Source organism: Chiloscyllium plagiosum, chromosome 9 (assembly GCF_004010195.1).
Source record: "Chiloscyllium plagiosum isolate BGI_BamShark_2017 chromosome 9, ASM401019v2, whole genome shotgun sequence".
In the NCBI taxonomy this organism is placed as follows: Eukaryota; Metazoa; Chordata; class Chondrichthyes; order Orectolobiformes; family Hemiscylliidae; genus Chiloscyllium; species Chiloscyllium plagiosum.
In genome coordinates this window covers 66387473-66407239 of record NC_057718.1, presented here as the reverse complement: position 1 = coordinate 66407239, position 19767 = coordinate 66387473, and the positions used below count along the sequence as shown (strand labels likewise).

At 38.7% G+C, this 19767-nt stretch overlaps 1 protein-coding gene across 6 annotated transcripts in view; it reads right to left on the bottom strand.

Annotated features, from left to right (window-relative positions):
• Positions 1–19767, bottom strand: part of LOC122552912 (rho guanine nucleotide exchange factor TIAM2) — a 370627-nt gene that overhangs the window by 185919 nt on the left and 164941 nt on the right. For all 6 annotated transcript variants that reach the window (XM_043696131.1, XM_043696135.1, XM_043696133.1 and 3 more), the window contains 3 exons: positions 17981–18416; positions 14125–14297; positions 11447–11671 (listed from right to left, as the gene is read on the bottom strand). In XM_043696131.1, coding sequence (XP_043552066.1) covers positions 11447–11671; positions 14125–14297; positions 17981–18416 — 834 coding nt within the window. The remainder of the gene's footprint in view (positions 1–11446; positions 11672–14124; positions 14298–17980; positions 18417–19767) is intronic.

Here is a 19767-nt window from a genome sequence, read left to right as displayed (position 1 = left end):
CAATTCATACGATCTTGTTGATAATAAATACTAGCTTCTATTTAACACAAGCTGCTTATGGTAAAATAATCCGTCAGAATTATATTTTATGGCAAGTTCAACTATTTTCGAAAATTCAGCATTCCCCAATACCATTCCTTTGCTTAAGTGGTCAAATGACATGCTCCATAATCAGAACATGTCACATTCTGCCAATGATAATGTAGCATTGCTTGTACCTAAAACCTCTGGATTATGCCCCATTTGTAGGATGGCATTTCTGATATGGCACTACACTTCAATACTGCACTAGATGGTATTGAAATTGTCTGCCTGAATCCAAACAAGGGCTTGAATCCTATAAGTATCTATTTCAGAGACTGCTGTATTACCAACTGAGGCAAGTTGACACAAAGCAATGAAAAAGGCAAAGTATTATACAGAAAAATTGCAAGATTTATATATATACACAAATGAACATAAAGTGCTCTTCAGGTTCTGTGACAAACTCTAGTACCAGGACTTTTTCTTCTGAGTTGAGCAAAGGGAGTCCGAAAATCCCACTGTGTGCTACGCCTGCTTTGGAAGGCCTGAATAACCTTCACCAATAACTCAAAAAGGTCCCTCATGTCAACCCACGCCTCTACTACAGTCCTCTGCCATCTTTAAGTCAACTCATGCCAAGTCACCCACCACTGTTGTGATTGTACCTTCCAAATTAACACATGGGAAGACTCTAAGGGCCATGCTGAGGTGAACTAAAGTTCAAAATATCTATTATAGCCATTACTATTTAAGAAAAATGCCCATTCACGGCATTCTAAAAATGAAGTTTTTAGTTCTGCAGACCTTATGAATCCTTCAAGACCAGTTACAACTACTCTGAACATGCAGTTTAAAGCGTATGATAAGGTGAAAATGGGCTATATGAAATTCAACATAGAGTTCAAATGACTCCGCTAAGTGTGAGTTTCTATCCTGAGAGATTCACACCATACCCCTCTTCCATACTGGTGAAAACAGAATCCACTGGAGATTGGGCTGGGACTTGCAGATCTGGATCTTGGCTGCGACTTTGGAAGATGTGCAGCATCTCCACAACTCCAAAAAAATCCAGACCAGAATGACAGCTTTTTTGGAGATACAAATACTACAAAACACCACATCATGTAAAACGTCAACTTAAAACATCAGCAGTTCATTATTAATCTGTTCTCCTTCAGTGTTGCAGAAAACTCTCTTTTTTGATGCTTTCATAAATCAGACATAACTGGCTGGTACATGAACAAAGCTCAACAGGCATAAACTCAATTATTACAAGGACAACAAAAGAAAGAAAACGCTTTCATGAGGTGTTATTGAAACACTGCAAATGATTTTTAAGCAAGAAATTCCAGAAGATAAAGAAAATGGATCCAAAGAATTTGATCTGACACTGAACCAATGAATGATAGGCTTCACTTTTCCATGATGACATACGAGTTGTGATATTCTTGATCAAGTTATAAAGTTCCTGTAGTAAAAATGTAAGCTGTAGTGCATGACTGTGATTTCAATTCATTGCCGATGAAATGGTACCTTTCAAGGAGTGCTACTTGTTTTTAAAACTCATAGCTCATCTTTGGTGTACCATCAACCACTCTTCCAACTTCCTGGTGGCTTTCTTTTTCGAGAAATAGCCTATATTTTACAGCTTATGACAGTAATGACAACCATTGTCCACTTTGAAGTTTACAGGAAATACAAGGAATCATGTGCATCTAGTGCAGATATCTGCGTACATACACAAACTTTGCTCCACATAACATTTTTGGGCTTTCTCTATGCAAACTAGCCCAAAACCAATTCAAACTCTGATGTGATGTATCAAAACATTTAGTTCAGAAAAGACAATGGATGCAGCAAAATTTTAGATGCAAAATACCTGATTTTGTCACATATTAAGCAGTAATTTATGCTGTTACAATATAACTAAGCAGTAGGCAAAGATCTGGATCATTCTGAAAATATTAAAAAATCAAATTATCACAAAACAAAAAGTTTTGCATCCAATTCTAAAGCATTTTTTCAGAAGATATATTAACAAAACTGAGGCTTATGGAAAAGGAAATTGACAACATTATTGCTAAGTTTGTAGATAACACAAGATAAGTGGCATGACAGGTAGCTTTGAGGAAGTGGAGAGGCTGCTGAATAATGTGAACAGACTAGGGAGCGTGGGCAAAGAAATGGACGATGGAATACAATGTGGGAAAGTGAGAGATGATGCACTTTGGTAGAAAGGAGAGGCGTGGACCATTTTCTAAACAGGGAAAGATTTCGGAAATCTGAAGCACAAGAGACTTGGGTGTCCTAATTCAAAACTCTGTTCAGGCTAACATACAATGCAGTTAGCAGTTAAGGAGGCAAATGCAAAGTTAGTGTTCATTTCAAGAGTACTAGAATACAAGGGCAGAGATGAACTGCTGAAGCTGTATAAGCCTCTGGTCACACCACATTTGGAATATTGAGAGCAGTTTTGGACTCCATAGCTAAGGATCTGCTGGTGTTGAAGGGGATCCAGAGGACGCTTACAAGAATCAACCAAGGATGAAAAGTTTGTCATATGAGGAGCAGTTGAGGACTCTGATTATGTACACGATAGAGTTTAGGAGGATGATGGATAATCTCATTGGAATACAGAATATAGAGTAGATGTACAGAGAACTACCCCTGAGAACAGAGATGACAAGGAGTTTCTTCAGACAGGGGGTGGTAAATATGTGGAATACATTGCCATCGAAAGTTGTGGTGGTCAAGCAACTGAGTGTGTTTAAAACAGAGATAGATAGGTAAGGGATTAATTTCTCTTATTGGAGATGGTCACGGCCTGGCATTTGTGTGGTACAAATGTTATTTGCTACCCAAAGAATGAATACTGACCAGATCTTGTTGCATTTGGACATGGACTGCTTCAGCATCTGAGTAGTTACAAATGACACTGAACATTGCGCAATCATAGGCGAACATCCCCACTTCCTGACTTTACATTGGTGGAAACGTCTACATAAGATGGACATGGTAAAATTATCTCTATTAGCTCATGCCACAGGACAGGAAAATAAAGATTTAAAGCTTTTGAGCAAGAAATACAAGAGGAATCTTTATTCAAGCAGCAATGACCTGGAACTTGCTATGATGAGGATGCTGAAATTAGACAGTATCAATTATTTCAAAAGTAAATTGAACAGGTAGTTGAAGAAAATGAACCTGCAGAGCAATGGGAGTGGGATCCCTGGTAATAAGATTGTGCCACAGACAGACAGTATAGTGTTAATATGCTGCATCACCTCCTCCTGTATTGCAAATGAGTCTATGACCATGATCTTGTATGGAAAGGCTGTATTAAAAATAGAGTCCTTGAAAACTTAAAGGTAACTTCAGAAATTGAGAAACATAATTGCTTTATACTTGAGGATAATTACATAGTTATCATAGAAAAGTCAAAACAAAATAACTAACTATAGACCTCTTCAGAGAAGGTAAGAAAATTTAGACAATGGACCTTCAATGTAGGTATTTCCTCTGTTCAAAATCATTTCTAATCCTATTATTGATTTTCTTACTGTTTGTGTCAATTCCTGACTGTCTGAAGTTAAAAATCTTGTATTCATACAGCACAGAAAAAGGTCCTTCAGCCCAACTCGTTCATGCTAACCAGGATTTCCCAAACTGAACTAGTACCATTTTCCTGAATTTGGCCCATATTCCTCTAAACCTTTCCTATCCATGTACCAGTCAAAATGTCTTTTAAAATGTTCTAACTGGTACCTACCTCTTCCATTTCCTCCAGCAGCTTATTCCGTAGAAAAGTTTTAATTTCTAGGACCCTAAATATCCATAAAACAAAAATGTAAATACTATGCTGCATATTGAATGTTCAACAAATAGTATTATTTTGCATCATAATACTTTACACCTCACTGTTCAACTGTGGGCTATCTGTAGATAAAAGATGGTACAGAGCCACAAGAGAAAATCTGATCAATAGAGCTTTTAAATCTGACCATTAGATGGCATTGTAGCCACTTTATCTGAGCTCTCCACATGCAAAACATTTCCCTCCACAAGAGCGGCTGATTCAATCTCAAAGGGTTCAAGTTTCACTCCATAATCAATGGTTCCCAATACACTCAAAACAGTGCAAAACCTTTTCAGATTTCAATCCCTTCTCAGGAGTTTGATTCTGTAGTCCAGTCACATTCAGTCATGAATAATGTGGATAATTACCAAACTCATTGGAGAAGACTGCTTCACAAACATCCCCAAATGATAGGGGAGACTAGCACATCTATGCAAGTTACAAGGCTGAAGCACTTGGAACTGTCTTCAGCCAGAAATTCAAAGTAGATGATCCATTTTAGCCTTCTTTAAACCCCACATCACCAATGTCAGTCTTGTAGCAATTTAATTCACTTTGTGATATCAAAAAGCAACTGAAGGCACTGGATACAGCAAAGACCAGGGGTTCAAATAACATTCTAGCAATAATACTGAAGACTTCTGAAGTTCCAGAACACAACAAGCTCCTAGACTAGCTTTTCTAGCACGTCATTCTGCTACAACAGAATTTCATTAATCAAATTCACTATAACACGATTGACAAATTGGGTCAATATTTCTATCATGCAAATTTTTAAAAGCATGTATTGGTTATAACATGATTCCAGCTCCATTAGCATAAGTGGTGCTGCTATTACGCGATTTTCTTATCACACGGGGTTGCACAAGAACAGAACTATTACGTTAAAGCAGAACTGAATGTACAGTTATAACATTGGTCACCACCCAACCTGGACAATTCCTGGGTATGACCAATCAAGCAAAAGCAGGAGAAATCCAACCCAGGCAACTGTCATTCTAAGTTGATTATCAGTGAAGGAAGAGATTGTTGACAGTGCTACCAAACTGCACTTGTTCAGACGGGGCCTGTTCACTGACACTCAGTTTGCATTCTGTTAGGGCTACATGTTTCAGGCCTCATTTCAGCCTTGATCAGAGCATGAATGTCACTGCCGGAGTTTCTCAGTGTAGTGTCTTAGGCCCAACCATCTTCAGCTGCTTCATCAAAAACACTGTTCCACCATTACATGGAGGTGGCGATATTCACTGATGATTGCACAATGATCACTCTTCCATGACTCTTCAAATACTGACATAGGCCACATCCAAATGTAGAAATAGCTGGACAAGAGTCAGAATTGGGTTGCTAAGTGTTAAGTCAGATGCTTGCCATGCAAGTATCAGGCAATTATCTTCTCCAACTGTACTGATTCTAACCATCTCCCTTTGGCATGCAATGGTGTTATTGGTGCTCATTGCTGAATTTACCCACCATTACCATTACGAAGGCTACCATTGAGCAGAAACTGAACTGGACTAGTCTTTTAAATGTTATAAATCCATGGCTGTCATTAGGCAGGTTTCCTTAACCAAAGACACAAAGATGCTGTTCGGTCTCAATAATATATTAACTTCACTGCTTCAAAAGCAAAACTATCTTGTAAAGCTAAAAATGTCCACCACAATCCCATTTGATTTTTTAAATTTGCAAAACCCTCCTGGTATTTCAGCAAAATAGCAATGTCCAATTTCAATTCTAGTTTGTAGTCAGAAAAAGAAAATTTGTCGCCCTTTACAGAATTAAAATATTTTCTCATTTACGGATATACTTTGATCTATTCAGATGCTAAAGTTGACCACAATCTCACAAGATGCCAAAAGGAATGAATGCTGTTGATGAGCTTTATCTTATTTCATGCAGTGTTCTTATGCAATCTGTAAAAAGCCATTTGAAGGGTAAGCAAAATGTGACGCAGTTGTAAAGTTTGAAATAAAAACTTTACCTATTGCATTTTAAACATTGTTTAATTTTTAAAAATGTTAGCCTGTCTAATATAGACCACTTGTTTCAAACACTTGATTTTGGAATTCTAGAAAAATCAAATGGCCACACAAAGTGCCTTTTTATGCAGCGGCCAAGATATAAAGAGTATTAAAATAACCTCAAGGGTTGTGTTTATACATACAATACCTAATTGCACAGTGTTTTTTATATATTCAAACATTTATGGGGATGAGGCAGATTTCCAAATAAAATTTCAGTCTCAATGATAATACCTCAAGTTATTCTTTTTAAACTACTGTTCAGATTTCAGACTCCTACTTTTAAACTAATTTGGACATCATGCAGAAAACATATTAACAATTAGTACCACAGTTCCATCCCCACTTCCTCCCCACCCCCCACAATTTTAATGTAGCCTAAGACTGAAGAATTACTCAGAGTAAGAAACATCAAAAGTATTATTTGGGAGGACTGTGAAATGCTGTTAAGTCTGTAGACTATCTGGTACCAATTTCAAACGTTAAAATAGAACCAGCTGTTCTCAGGGGAATTCCAGCCTACAGTCTCTATTAGCAAGCTTCGGTTCAATTTATGTTGAAATTTAGTAGTTTTACAGATTTACAGTTAACAACTAAAGGAAAAGCCGACAGCGCTCAGGAGAGGTTTTTCCCCACCCGTGCCAGGAAACAAGAATGTCATCATGTAACACTATGTTCTAGCAGGACACATAAAGGCATCATTCAGTGTAGTGCAGGATATTATGTCTATATCCAGGGCAAACAAGCTATATGGAAAAAATGGCTATTCAATGGAGTAGAAATAATACACCACTCATTCCACTGTAAAAACAGTGATTATGTTTTGCCTATTTATTACTCCGTACCAGACATATTAAAATGTCAAAGTGTCTTTACAACTACTGGAAACATGCAAGCAATGACTATCTTTCTTTTAATTAATGCAAATGTACCAAATATTATCTGCTATTGAGGCACATTTGTATACTTACTAGTAATACAACTGAAACCAAATCAGCATCACTTTAGAATTTTGCATGAATGAAAGGAGAATAGTCTCACAATGCCTTGCACACATGCAATAGGAACACCAAAAGGTAGAGGAGTGGGTATTTAGTCTCTCAAGTCTACTCCACCATGGTTTATTTGTATCTTAACTCTATTTACCTGCCTTAGTTCCTGTGTAAACCAATTTAAAACAACTTTCTAAATTTGAAATAATTTGGGTTACTCAATTTACTTAAGCATGTCATAACATCTCAAAATCAGTTAATTAAAAAAGGTCTACTCAACAGTTGGCCCTCTTTTACATAGAAATATAAAAAACAAAAGCAGTAGACTATTCGGCTCTTTGAGCCTACTCTGTCAATGCAATATGATCATGGTCTTTCATCCAACTCAGCACTAGGTTCCTGCTTTCTCCCGTTCCCTTTGATCCCTTTATTCCTAATAACTATTTCTTACTCTTTTTTGAAAGCAATGTTTTGGCCTTAGCTGCTTTCTGTGGCAGAGAATTCCACAGTCCACCACTCTGTGGGTGAAGGGCTTTCTCCTCATTTTGGTTTTAAACGGCCTAACCCTCTATCCTTAGACTGTAAAGTCTGGTTATAGGCTGCTCAGGCATTAGGAACATAGTTTCTGCATTTACCCTGACTCCTCCTTTTAGAATTTGAGAGACTGCTATGAGATTCCTCCCGCCTCCCCACCCCCCCCCCCCCCCCCAAACCCCCAATTCTGCTAAACTCCTGTGAATATAGTCCTAACTAATCCAGTCTCTCTTCATATGTCAGTCCTGCTATTTGAGCAATCAGACTGGTAACTTTTAACATTAACATGATAGGACACTAGTGATTATAGCATTATACTTGGGCAAAAATGCAGGGCCTGAGTTCTGCTTTCTTTTCGTCCCAATTTCAGTTATTCTTCAAATAATTTGCACTGTACAGAAAGAAAAAAAAAAAATCAATCAATCATTGTGGTTCTTACTTTATTTAACTCATCTAATACTCCATGACATGACAGAAACCAATTATATGAGCAAAATAAATGCAATCAAAAGAGGAAAAGATCTGGATCTCAAATTCATTAAACAGAAGCCCCATTGTTAGGGTTATTGCTAAAAAAGATTTCAATGTGAACATCGCTACACTACAAAGCATCAAAACATTTGCAGTTTCACAACAGCCATTACAAATTTATGCAGCAAACAGTTACAGAACTTGGTAAACAATTGCACCCAAAAAATTATTTAGTTTGTTTTCTATCATTACTTTTCTGACAATAAGCTATAAAACTAGCTGCAAATTGTATCCTACTGGCACAAATTGTATACTTGACGTTAATGGGGAAATCCTGTAGATTGAGATACTCGGGCTAGTCTCGCTACATCAATTTCTCTGTGGACCTTAATATTTTCATGGGCTGGCATGAAAGATATTTATCTTTCAATAACAGCAGACTTATTTGGTGCCCAACAGGGCTGCCAACTACCTACTTCAACATTTAAGAAAAATTAAGCCAGAGAACTGTTTGAATACAAGAGTATCATGAAACAGCAATTTCCCCTATTCACTTTACGCTATCACATTAAACATATCATTCTCCTTGTTGCAGTGTAAGATAACAGGGCAGTCATCAAGAACTGAGCATACATTACTGAAGTTCAGACTCAGGGCCACAGTGAAAGCTACACGTGGTTTTGCTTCAACACACAGATGTGGCATTTTACTTTTGATTTGTTCCTTTACATCTGACACTATGAATTATGAAATCAACTAAAGTAATATATTCCTCATAAAAACAACAATCAAGAGTTAAACGTTCAAAGCATTCACTTTGGAGCTAACTGTTTTTTCCATTCATTACCGAGTGACCCAGAGATGGTATCATGTGTGAACAAGGATGTTTCTTCACATTATTTGTCTGAACCCATCTACTGTACAGTGGTTCACAAAAAAAAAGACATATACAATTCAGACTGTAAGGCAGAGGAGCAGAAATTAAGCCATTCAGCCCATTGAGTCTGCTCTGCCAATAAATCATGGCTGATAGGTTTCACAACCCCATTCTCCAGCTTTCACCCATAGCCCTTGATCCCCTTGATACTCAAGAACCTATCTACCTCAATGACCTGGCCTCCACAGCCTTCTGTGGCATCACTCTCTGGCTGAAGGCATTTCTCCTTATCTCTGTTCTAAAAGGTCTTCCTTTTACTCTGAGGCTATGCCTTCAGGTCCTAGTTTCTCCCACCCATGGAAACAACTTCCCAACATCTACTCTGTCGAGGTAATTCAGTATTCTGTATATTAGACGCAAAGTGTGGGAGAAAATCCACTACCCTGTCCACCCACAGCATGGCCACAAAGAGCATAAGGAACCATGTCTGCCTAAGCCACAACAGCAACTACTCAGAGTGCCTCAGCCTTGACCAAACAGACTAACTAAGATACGAGAAAGCAAACAGTAAGTGATGAGGCAACTTCCAGATTGGGGAATACACTTCCCTAGACAGCCTGACAATAGATTTAGAGTCATAGAGAAGTACAGCACGGAAACAGACCCTTTGGTCCAACCCGTCCATGCCGACCAGATATCCCAACCCAATCTAGTTCCACCTGCTGGCTCCCAGCCCATATCCCTCCAAACACTTCCTATTCATATACTCATCCAGATGCCTTTTAAATGTTGCAATTGTACTAGCCTCCACCACTTCCTCTGGCAGCTCATTCCATACACGTACCACCCTCTGTGTGTAAAAGTTGCCCTTTAGGTCTCTTTTATATCTTTCCCCTCTCACCCTAAACCTATGCCCTCTAGTTCTGGACTCCCCGATCCCGGGGAAAAGATCTTATCTATTCACCCTACCCATGCCCCTCATGATTTTATAAACCTCGATGAAGTCACGCCTCAGCCTCCAACGCTCCAGGGAAAACTGCCCCAGCCTATTCAACTTCTCCCTCTAGCTCAATCCTCCAACCCTGGCAACATCCTTGTAACTCTTTTCTGAACCTTTTCAAGTTTCACATCTTTCTGATAGGAAAGAGACCAGAATTGCATGCAATATTCCAACAGTGGCCTAAACAATGTCCTGTACAGCTGCAACATGACCTCCCAACTCCTGTACTCAGTACTCGCTCCAATAAAGGCAAGCATATGAAATGCCTTCTTCACTAATCTATCTACCTGCGACTCCACTTTCAAGAAGCTATGAACCTGCACTCCAAGGTCTTTGTTCAGCAACACTTCCTAGGACCTTACCATCAAGTGTATAAGTCCCGCTAAGATTTGCTTTGCCAAAATGAAACACCTTGCATTTATCTAAATTAAACTCCATCTGCCACTTCTCAGCCCATTGGCCCAACTGGTCAAGATCCCCTTGTAATCAGAGGTAACCTTTATCACTGTCCACTTCCTAGCCTTCAATAAGCACAATCGCTCCCCAAGCCCTAAGGGCAGCCTTGCTCCATACTGAAACTCCATAAAGGGTGCTCAGATTGAAAGGCACCAAGGTACCTCACTTGTGGACTAACCACAATGGAAACCCATTGATGCCAGGATGAGAGATATTAGCACCTACTCTCACAAAGGATTAGATTCTCCTGATCAAACACGGACTGAGTGCTGCTACCAGGCGGCTGATTGTCCTCCCATAGTGTTTTACTCTTGATTGTTCTGTAATTCACACCACATTACTGTGCCCCTTTCAAATTGCCTGTGCCCACTGCTCAAGGAAGAGAACCCTTGGTCTACCTGTACAGTGTCAGCCTAGTCAATTTCTCTTCCAGCCATATGGCTTGTAATAAACAGCTTGTCAATTTCACACAATCCATGCTTGTGTGGTCTATTCAAAGAGGGTAATTTCCCTGACACTAAGTTAGAGAGTTCTTTTGATGCCACAGTTAGCAATCCTATCTCTAAGACAGAAACTCCGGTTTCAAGTCCTACTCCAGGAGAAGTTTGAGTATCAATTTGTATATCCTTCCAACAGATGCCATTGGCAGGTGTTAAGAGGCAGAGAGACTCATGATCAGCCACATGATGAAAACAAATTGAAATATCTACCATCACTTTATAACGCCAGACCACTGCCAATAGCATGGGTTCAAATCCTACTCTGGCTATGGACCCTATTTCGCCTTCCCCTAGTACAGGTTGTTTCCCTGTCGGACAAGCCTGCCTTCTTTCTCAAAAAGATGACAGTAAGTTATCTTTAACTCTTCGACATTTGGCTATCTATTGAAAATCCAAAGACTATGCACCGAGGTGAGGGATTAACATCAACAGATTTAGAAGCTACAAAAATTCTGAAACAAATATTCAGTCTGAAGATTCCTAGCATTAAACACATTTGGAAGCTGCTCAGAGCATTTTACACAATCAAGCACAAGTGCAGCATTACAACACTAATGCTGGTACACATCCATTAGCTGTTGAAACAAAGAACTAGCTGATTATAAAAGTTTGCATCTTGTGCTCCCACACGAGCATGCACTCCCCAAAATAAATAAATTTGCAACTTGAAGTCCTTCAAAAGGATGATGTCAACAATAAGATCTAAGAATACCTGATTTTCAATAGCTTTTCTGTTTTTGGGATCATTTACAATAGACAGCTGTAACTCAGCCATTTTCTTCATTTTTCCATCCATATCGATCTTCTGCATGAAGTTTTTGGTTTCATTTTTTAGTAACTTGATTGTATCTTCTTTCCCATGTTGCTTTGCAAACACTGATGCACAGGCAGAATGTATTGCTGTAACCCAGTTTTCGAGGTCAGTCTGGCTTGTAGCCTAGAAATCAGACAGAATAATTAGACCTTAATTCGTTAAACTTACTTTTAATTCATTCACAGGATGAAGGCGTCACTGACTAGGCCATCATTTATTACCTATCCCTAATTGTCCACAGAACACTTAAGAGGCAACCACATTGTTTTTTTTTAAGATTACTTACAGTGTGGAAACAGGCCCTTCGGCCCAACAAGTCCACACGACCCTCCGAAGAGTAACCCACCCAGACCCATTCCCCTACATTCACCTCTTCACCTAACACTATGGGTAATTTAGTATGGCCAATTCACCTAACCTGCACATCTTTGGACTGTGGGATGAAACCCACACAGACAATGTGCAAACTCCACACAGAAAGTTGCCTGAGGCAGGAATTGAACCCTGGTCTCTGGCACCGAGAGGCAGCAGTGCTAACCATTGTGCCACCATGCTTTAGGTCTGGAAGCTCATGGTAGCCAGACTGGATAAGGATGGCAGTTTCCTTCCCTAAAAGGACATTAGTGAGTCACATGGGCTTTTACAGCTATCAGCATTGGGCTCTTAATTCCAGATTTTTATAAATGGTGTGGTGAGATTTGAACCCGCGTCCCCACTTGGGTCCTGAAGATTAACAGTCCTGCGATAATAGCACAGGTTTTGTTACATATGAACATTGACTGCTTCAATATCTGAATAGTGCTTAATATTGTGCAATCAACAAACTGATTCACTGCTACCTTTTGAAGAAGAGAAGGTCAGTGATGAAGCCACTGATGGTTGAGACTTTAAAACTCCCTGTGAAACTCAGGCATTGATGTCTTAGATTATGAACCTCCAACAATTGCAAGTATTATTCTTTGAGTAGCTACAACTCCAACTAGTGGCGAGTTTTCCCTGATTACCAGTGACTCCAGTTTTGCTAAAGCTTCTTGATACCACACTCAGTTAAACTATGCCTGGATACCAAGGGCAGTGAATCTCATTTCCGAGTGCAGCTCTTTGGTCCACATTTGAAAAAAAAAAGGTTGTAATGAAGTCACGAAATGCATGACAGACCTCAAACCAATCGTCAATAAGTAGGTTATTGCTGAGTAAGTGCTGCTCGACTGTACTTTCATCACTTTGATTAATGAGAACAGACATAATTGGTCAACTATGACTAAGAATTGAATTGATGATAGAAGCATAAAGCCAAATAGATGGCAAAATAGAAATATGAACAAAATACAACTTAAAATATTCAATGCTAGATATTTATGCTGAAGTTTATAAGGAATGTTTTTCCACTTAGAGTCCTAGATATTGACATCCACCCACAGCAAGCTGGTGGCCAATTAGAAAGCCAGCAGTACCACTAGGATTGGTGGTTATTGTTGGGACTGTTATAGTCCCCAATGAAGGCTTCCAGCAAAGAAGCCTAGAAAAAGCATTGCTCAGGGTTTCACCAGGTCGAGGATGTCAGGGTGGACAAGGTTGGAGAGGAAGGGAAAAATAAGGGTGTGGGTACATGAGAAGAGAGAGAGCGCTTTCCTTGGAGGTTGGGGGAAAGAGGGGAGACACTTGTGATGGAAATAGAGAACTTGAGAAATAGGCATTGCCCAGCCACTAGTTCACCAGGTTTCACTTAACATGCTGGACAGTGTCATACTCGTCTATTGTTGCTAAAATTAATAGTGGTGAAGAAGGATGCTCTTAAGTAGCTAATAAGCAATTCACCCACAGGCCACTACATTGGTAGTGTCTTGGCACCAGGGCACTGTCAGTATAGCACCAAATTGTACAGCCTCCATTTCCCCAACATGGCATTCTTCCACCAGTGGGCTGTAAAATTCTAGCTTATAAGTTGACGTTCACTGGCATTTGATGTGGCAGACCAAATATCAAATGAAGAAACATCTCAAGTTACGAACTCCACAAGGAAATAACATGACTTTTATGTTATGACTTTAAGAACTGGAATTCATGAAGAACATGCTGTCAAAGTGTTTCAGTTTAAGGCCAACTTACTCTTTGATATGGTTTACAGATTAATACTCTTGCATGAATCTTTCTTATTTTTTAACTTTCATTACAACCATAATTATGTCATATTATTGCAAACACATTCAGTCTTCTATTTTACAACACATTTGCGACTGTACATATCTAAATTCTGAAAAGATTTCAAAATATTTGGAGGGATTAAGATACTATATCCAGAGAGAGGAATATTTAGCCTCCCTAGATTTTGTTTGCAGATTCCCTAAATAATGTTATTAGATTCCTTAATTTCTGATCAATCAACCCATGAAGTCATTCATTCATGAAGGACATTATGATAAATTTTACATTAAGGATTCACAGGTTGTTTTTAAGTTTTTAAATAAAACATTTTAAATCTAGCAGTATATTAGCAGTAGTTCTTCTCTCCTTTATAGGTACCTTTGCATTTTGGGTGAGCCACATTATTAAATAAGTAAATAGTAAGGAAAAACCTGAAATAAGACAACATCCCCAAAAGCATTACTGAGGCAGAACACATTTTCCTTCTTGGGATGTTCCGGTACAGGCTGCACTATGCTATCTTCGGCAAATAAAGCATATCTGGGGACGCTGTTCTGCTCCATGAGGTTTTTCCCACTGGTTTCATAAAATAGTAGGGTGCAACCTTTAAGAAAAGAGGAGAAAAAAATGCATGTTTGGTGAAATAACAATTTTACAAATCTGTTTCATAAACTAACAACAGAAAATTACATGGAGGTAAATAAACCTAATAGTTCCTTGCCTTCACTAATAGGTGATAATGTAATACTTTTTTTAAAAACTTCACATTTCAATTAGTTCACTAATTCCTGTAGACTTCCCTCCAAAACTCAAATCTAAGCTTGCATTTGTATGTCCATTGTTTTGCTGTCATTGCAAAATATGGGCATTTCTTTGTTCTTCTTGTAAAAACACTGACCAAAATAGACAAAGTATTTTGGGGTCAGCAAGTACATAGAACAAAAGTTATTTATTCCTTCACTTGGTGTAGTAGACATTTTTATTATCCAAATGCATTGTCAATCTAATTGTGTCACTAGAGCCTAGTGCTTTGACATTAAGTCATTAATGCGTCTAACTCTCAAGTTTGAATACTTTCGAAATTATAAAAGTGATGGAAACCAAATTAAAACTTAAATTTATATTGACTAGTTATTGGACAGAGGGGTCAAGTATTTGCAAATAAATAGGAGGCTTACAGGTCTAGATTGCTGTCAAGTGGAAATTTAATTTTGCATAATTCATCAGCAAGTTTAATGGAGAGCCAAAATAGTTCCTTGAAATCTAGTTGATTGCGTTTCCAAGTCACATAAATCTATGGATACTATCAAATACAGGCTTCCAGAATGCACTCAATACAGGTTCAACACAAAAGATAATCAGCAAAATATAGGTAAACCTAAAGCAAATGGACTGTAATGGTATAATGTATCAGCTCCTCATGGGCATCTAGAGATTGGCAATAAATGTTGATCCAGCAAGTAACACTAAGATCTCAAATGAATAAAAATATAATCAGTATGTATGGAATCAGAAATAGCCTTTTTATTTAAGTTAGAATTTTGTTGGAAGATGGGAAATAGATGATGAATAAGAGGTAGATACTCGGATTGCGGCATTTATAGCATCATTCAATTCCTACAATGTGGAAGCAGACCATTCGGCCCATTGGGTTCACACTGACCCTCCAAAGAGCATCCCACCCAGACCCACCTCCCTACTTTAGCCCCGTAACCCTGCATTTCCTGGGGCTAATTCACCCAGCCTACACTTCCCTCGACACTATGGACAATTTATCATGACCAGTACACCTAATCTGCACATCTTTATACTATGGAAGGAAACTGGAGCACCTGGAGGAAACCATGCACACATGCGAAGAATGCGCAAACTCCGCACAGACAGTCACCAGAGGCTGGTATCAAACCCTAGAACCGAGGCAACAGTGCTAACCACTGAGTCACCATGAAGATTCTTTTCATGAATGACTGTGATACCAGAATACGGAATTGCATATCCAACTCTGCAGATGGCACCAAGTTAGGAGGGAGAAAAAATAGCCCAGACATAAGAGTTCAAAAGCAATAAAGTCAGATTAATCCAGTGGACAAACCAGAGAGAATTCAAAATAGCTAAGAGTGAGAAAAATTATTTTGGGATGAGGAAGGATGAATCAAAGTACTCCCTAAATAGTGAGAAATGAGGAACTACATAATTCCATTCCTGATAGTCTGGTAGAGTTGGAAACTCTCATCGCATTTAAAACATATTGAATATGTACTTAAAGTTATAGGTCAAGAGCTGAAAAATGTATTTGCCTCGATAATTCTTTTGAGACTTGCAATGGCATACCCCAGATGGCCTCTCTTTTATCCTATAGAAATTTGGCAATCTAACCACACAGCTAATGAACAGTACAAAACGCCTAATGAAATATTTGCCTTTATCTGAAGGAAACTGAAGCACAAAGGACAGGAAATCATCCTGAAGCTATCTATAGCCATTGCCAAACTCTATCTAGTGTACCATGTTTAATTGTGGATATCAGAATTTGGGAGAAAGATAATGGTGGATCTGTGGTGCAGGTTGACTAAAATGACACCAAATGTTAGGAGGCTACGCTTGGAAGATAAACTGCTTGAACTTAATCTCTTAGACTTCAGATCACATGAGCTAAGTGGTGATCTGTTTGAGGTGTTCAATATATTACCATAATTTGGTAACAAAGTTCCAGAAAAAGTACTTCCTCTGATGGGGAAGAATCAAGAACAGGAAAAATAGTCTTAAAAGGTGTGGATATGCAATTCAGAAATTAAAGTTCAGGAAGCACTTTTAATCCTAGAGCACACTTGCCCAAATGGTAAGGATTCTTGAAGATGTGGTACTTATTTAACAAAAAGAAATGTTGCGATTTGGAACAAACATGGAGCTAATCAATCAAATGTGGACCTAATCAACCATGATACAATTAAATGGAGGAGCAGGTGTGATGGGCTGAAAGGCCTAATCCAGTTCCTATTTAGCAGCTTATATCAGAGTACTGACCTCTTATTTTTCCACTGTATAAGATTGAAAGCTACACAAGGCTGAAAAACCATAATAGTTTTTCTGCCAATATTTTTAATTAAAAGACCAGGCCTGTGCATTAAATACTATGCTGATGAAAGAGATTTGGTAACAAGGCATTATTCAGCTCATTAACCAAAAATTCACAGATACAGCTAAACCAGGCAAGACCATAAATCAGCTTTACATGTTTATTCGAAGCAGGTTACAGAATATTTTTTTTTAATGACACTGCTTCAAACATTTCATTTTCAGAGATATTGACAACATTTGAATATTTAAATCACACTTTGTAGTAAACATAGGTGGGGTAGTTTATTGAGGAATTTTAACAGTTTTAGTTTGGAAGGGCAATGTGTGGTGGAGCAGGCTCGGAGGGCCAAAGAGCCTGTTCATGTACTGCATTGCTCTTTGTTCTTCCATACACATTAGGATAGCCAGAGTAGTTTATGCCAGAAAGGTAATCAATTTCTTAGGTGAGATCAAATTATTTTTCCCACAGAATTATTGATCTGGTGAAGAATTGTCTGAACAGCAGAGGGCAGAATTGGAATAGGAATAATGGATAGGTACTCTCATTGGTAGGATGTCATTCTTGATGTCGCACAAGAATCTGCATTGCAACTTTGTGACTCAGTGTATTTATTAATCACAAATGAAAAGATGGAAAGCTATGTATCCAAGTTTGCTCATGTTAAAAATGACAGGCAGCTGTGGAAATAGAAGCATACAATTATAAATATAGTAACAGATAAACAAATAGGCAAAACTGGTGAATGAACTTAAAATGCAGGCAAAAGTTAAAAGGTGTTTCATTTTGAAAAGAAGACTTCCGAAATGCTGGAAAACTGGTATCCCTGGTGAAACATTTTGCACAAGGATGCAGTTATCAGTGAGAAATGGATGGAGGCACATGGATTATTGAAATGTAGAGACACAGAAAATGCTTTAAAAGGTTAATACAAATGTCGATCTCTGTGTCTCGAGAACTAATAAGCAAAGGGACAGAAGTTATGTTACAGCTTGCAGCCATCATTTGACTACACTGGGATTACTGACAGCAGGTTTAAGTACTGCATCTTAGAAACAAAACAGTGCTCTTGATTGGAGGGGAGTACCCAACAGCATCTGGATTCAAAATGTATCCATCACATGGTCATGCGATTAAGGCCAATTGTCAGACTTAATCCAAAAATATAGTAAGAGACTATATAATCAAATTTTTTTTCTCTCAGTAATTACCTTTAAGAGAAACCCAATACTGTTTCCATTTTCTGCGGGGTGCAAGTTCCAATTTTCTCTCCTTCTGATGTGTAATAAGAGGTTTAAAAGATAACCAGCCGGCCTTTCGCACAAACCCCTGTTCTTTTTCATACAATAAATCCAATTGTTCTAAAGAGCTGAAGGAATCAGTGCTGGTTTCCTCACTTCCTGTCGACTGGTCTGCATTTTCCAAAGACATATGACCCATTTCCAACTCTCGCATAAAGTTCTCATAAATGCTCTGTCTCAAGACGTCATTACCGACTGCATTGGTAGAGTTACTTCTTGGTGGCAATGTATAGCTGAAGCCAGGTGACCACAGTAAACTTGACACCTGGGAAGGAGAACTAGTGTCTGCAGTAACGCCATCAATTCCACTATCACAATATTCACTTATTTCCTTGGATTTAGAGTCCTGCAAAATTGACACGATTTTTAATATTATGGCAGAAACACAGATAAAACAAAATTTATAAATGCACTATTAACATGAGATTTTTTCATATACATTTAACCAACAATTATGATTTACGCATTGGCAATGTAAAGATAATATTTCACTAATAACAGCTATGCACCTGAATACATGCAGACACTCTCTCTCTCATATCTGGAAAAAGTAAGGGAAAGTAGAATAGAAGCAAATTTAAGAAAACTGAACTGAAAGCACAAATGATGATCAGGTTTTAAAAGTCAAAGCAAATGCAAATATATAAATTGAGATATTTTCAAAAAAATGGAAGGCTGCCATCATTCACTTAGTATGTATATTATCCATGTCAAAGCAATATAACCTTTGAATCAAAATACGTACAAAAGTACCCCCCTCCCAGTGTTACTCCAGTAAATTTGCACTGTATCCTCTCCAAAGCGATTAAGTGAGTTGTCCAGAATCAGATACAATACTCCAGTGCGTCTTAACGATTTTAAAGGGTTTAGCAGATCTTCGATGTTTTTCTACTCCTATACTTCCAAACAAAAAATGATCCCGTATTCTTCGCAAAAATCAGAACTTTCCAGGTCCACATGGGGTTTTTAAGGTGGGTTGGTGGGGAATGTCAGGAGGCAAATTTATGTTTCCCAATTGGTGGGAGGTTAAACATTTGCTATTAAGTTCTCAATGTTTCAGATTGGTTGAGTTTTCTGACATTAGTGGTGGTGAAGGTTTTGCATTCACCTACACCACTAACCCCACCACCCCGGACTGAACATTTGAACTCCCCCTCCCACTCCACCAAGGACATGCAAGTACTGGGCCTCCTCTACCACCAAACGGTTACTACTCAACGCCTGGAGGAGGAACGCCTCATTCAGCCTTGGGACCCTGTAACCACACGGGATAAACATGGATTTCAACAGCTTCCTCATTTCCCCTCCCCAAAAATTATCCCAGTGCCTTCAACTTGGCACTGCCCTCCGGACCTGTCCATCACTCCCTCCTCTGACCTATCATCTTCTCCCTCACCTATCACATTCCCAGCTACCTTCGCCATCTCCCTCCCATTTATCTCTCAGCCCCGACCCACATGCCTCATTACTGATGAAGGGCTTATACCTGAAACGTCTATTCTCCTGCTCCTCAGATGTTGCCTGACCTGCTGGTTTTTCCAGCAATACACTCTCAACTCCTCCTGAGAGGTTTTTCAATCTCATTTTCCTGCTTTCTCCCCATAACCTTAGATCCTTTGGCAATCAAGAAATCCTCAATCTCTGTTTAAAATATACTCAATGACCTGGCTTCCACAGCCTTCTGTGGCAATGAATTC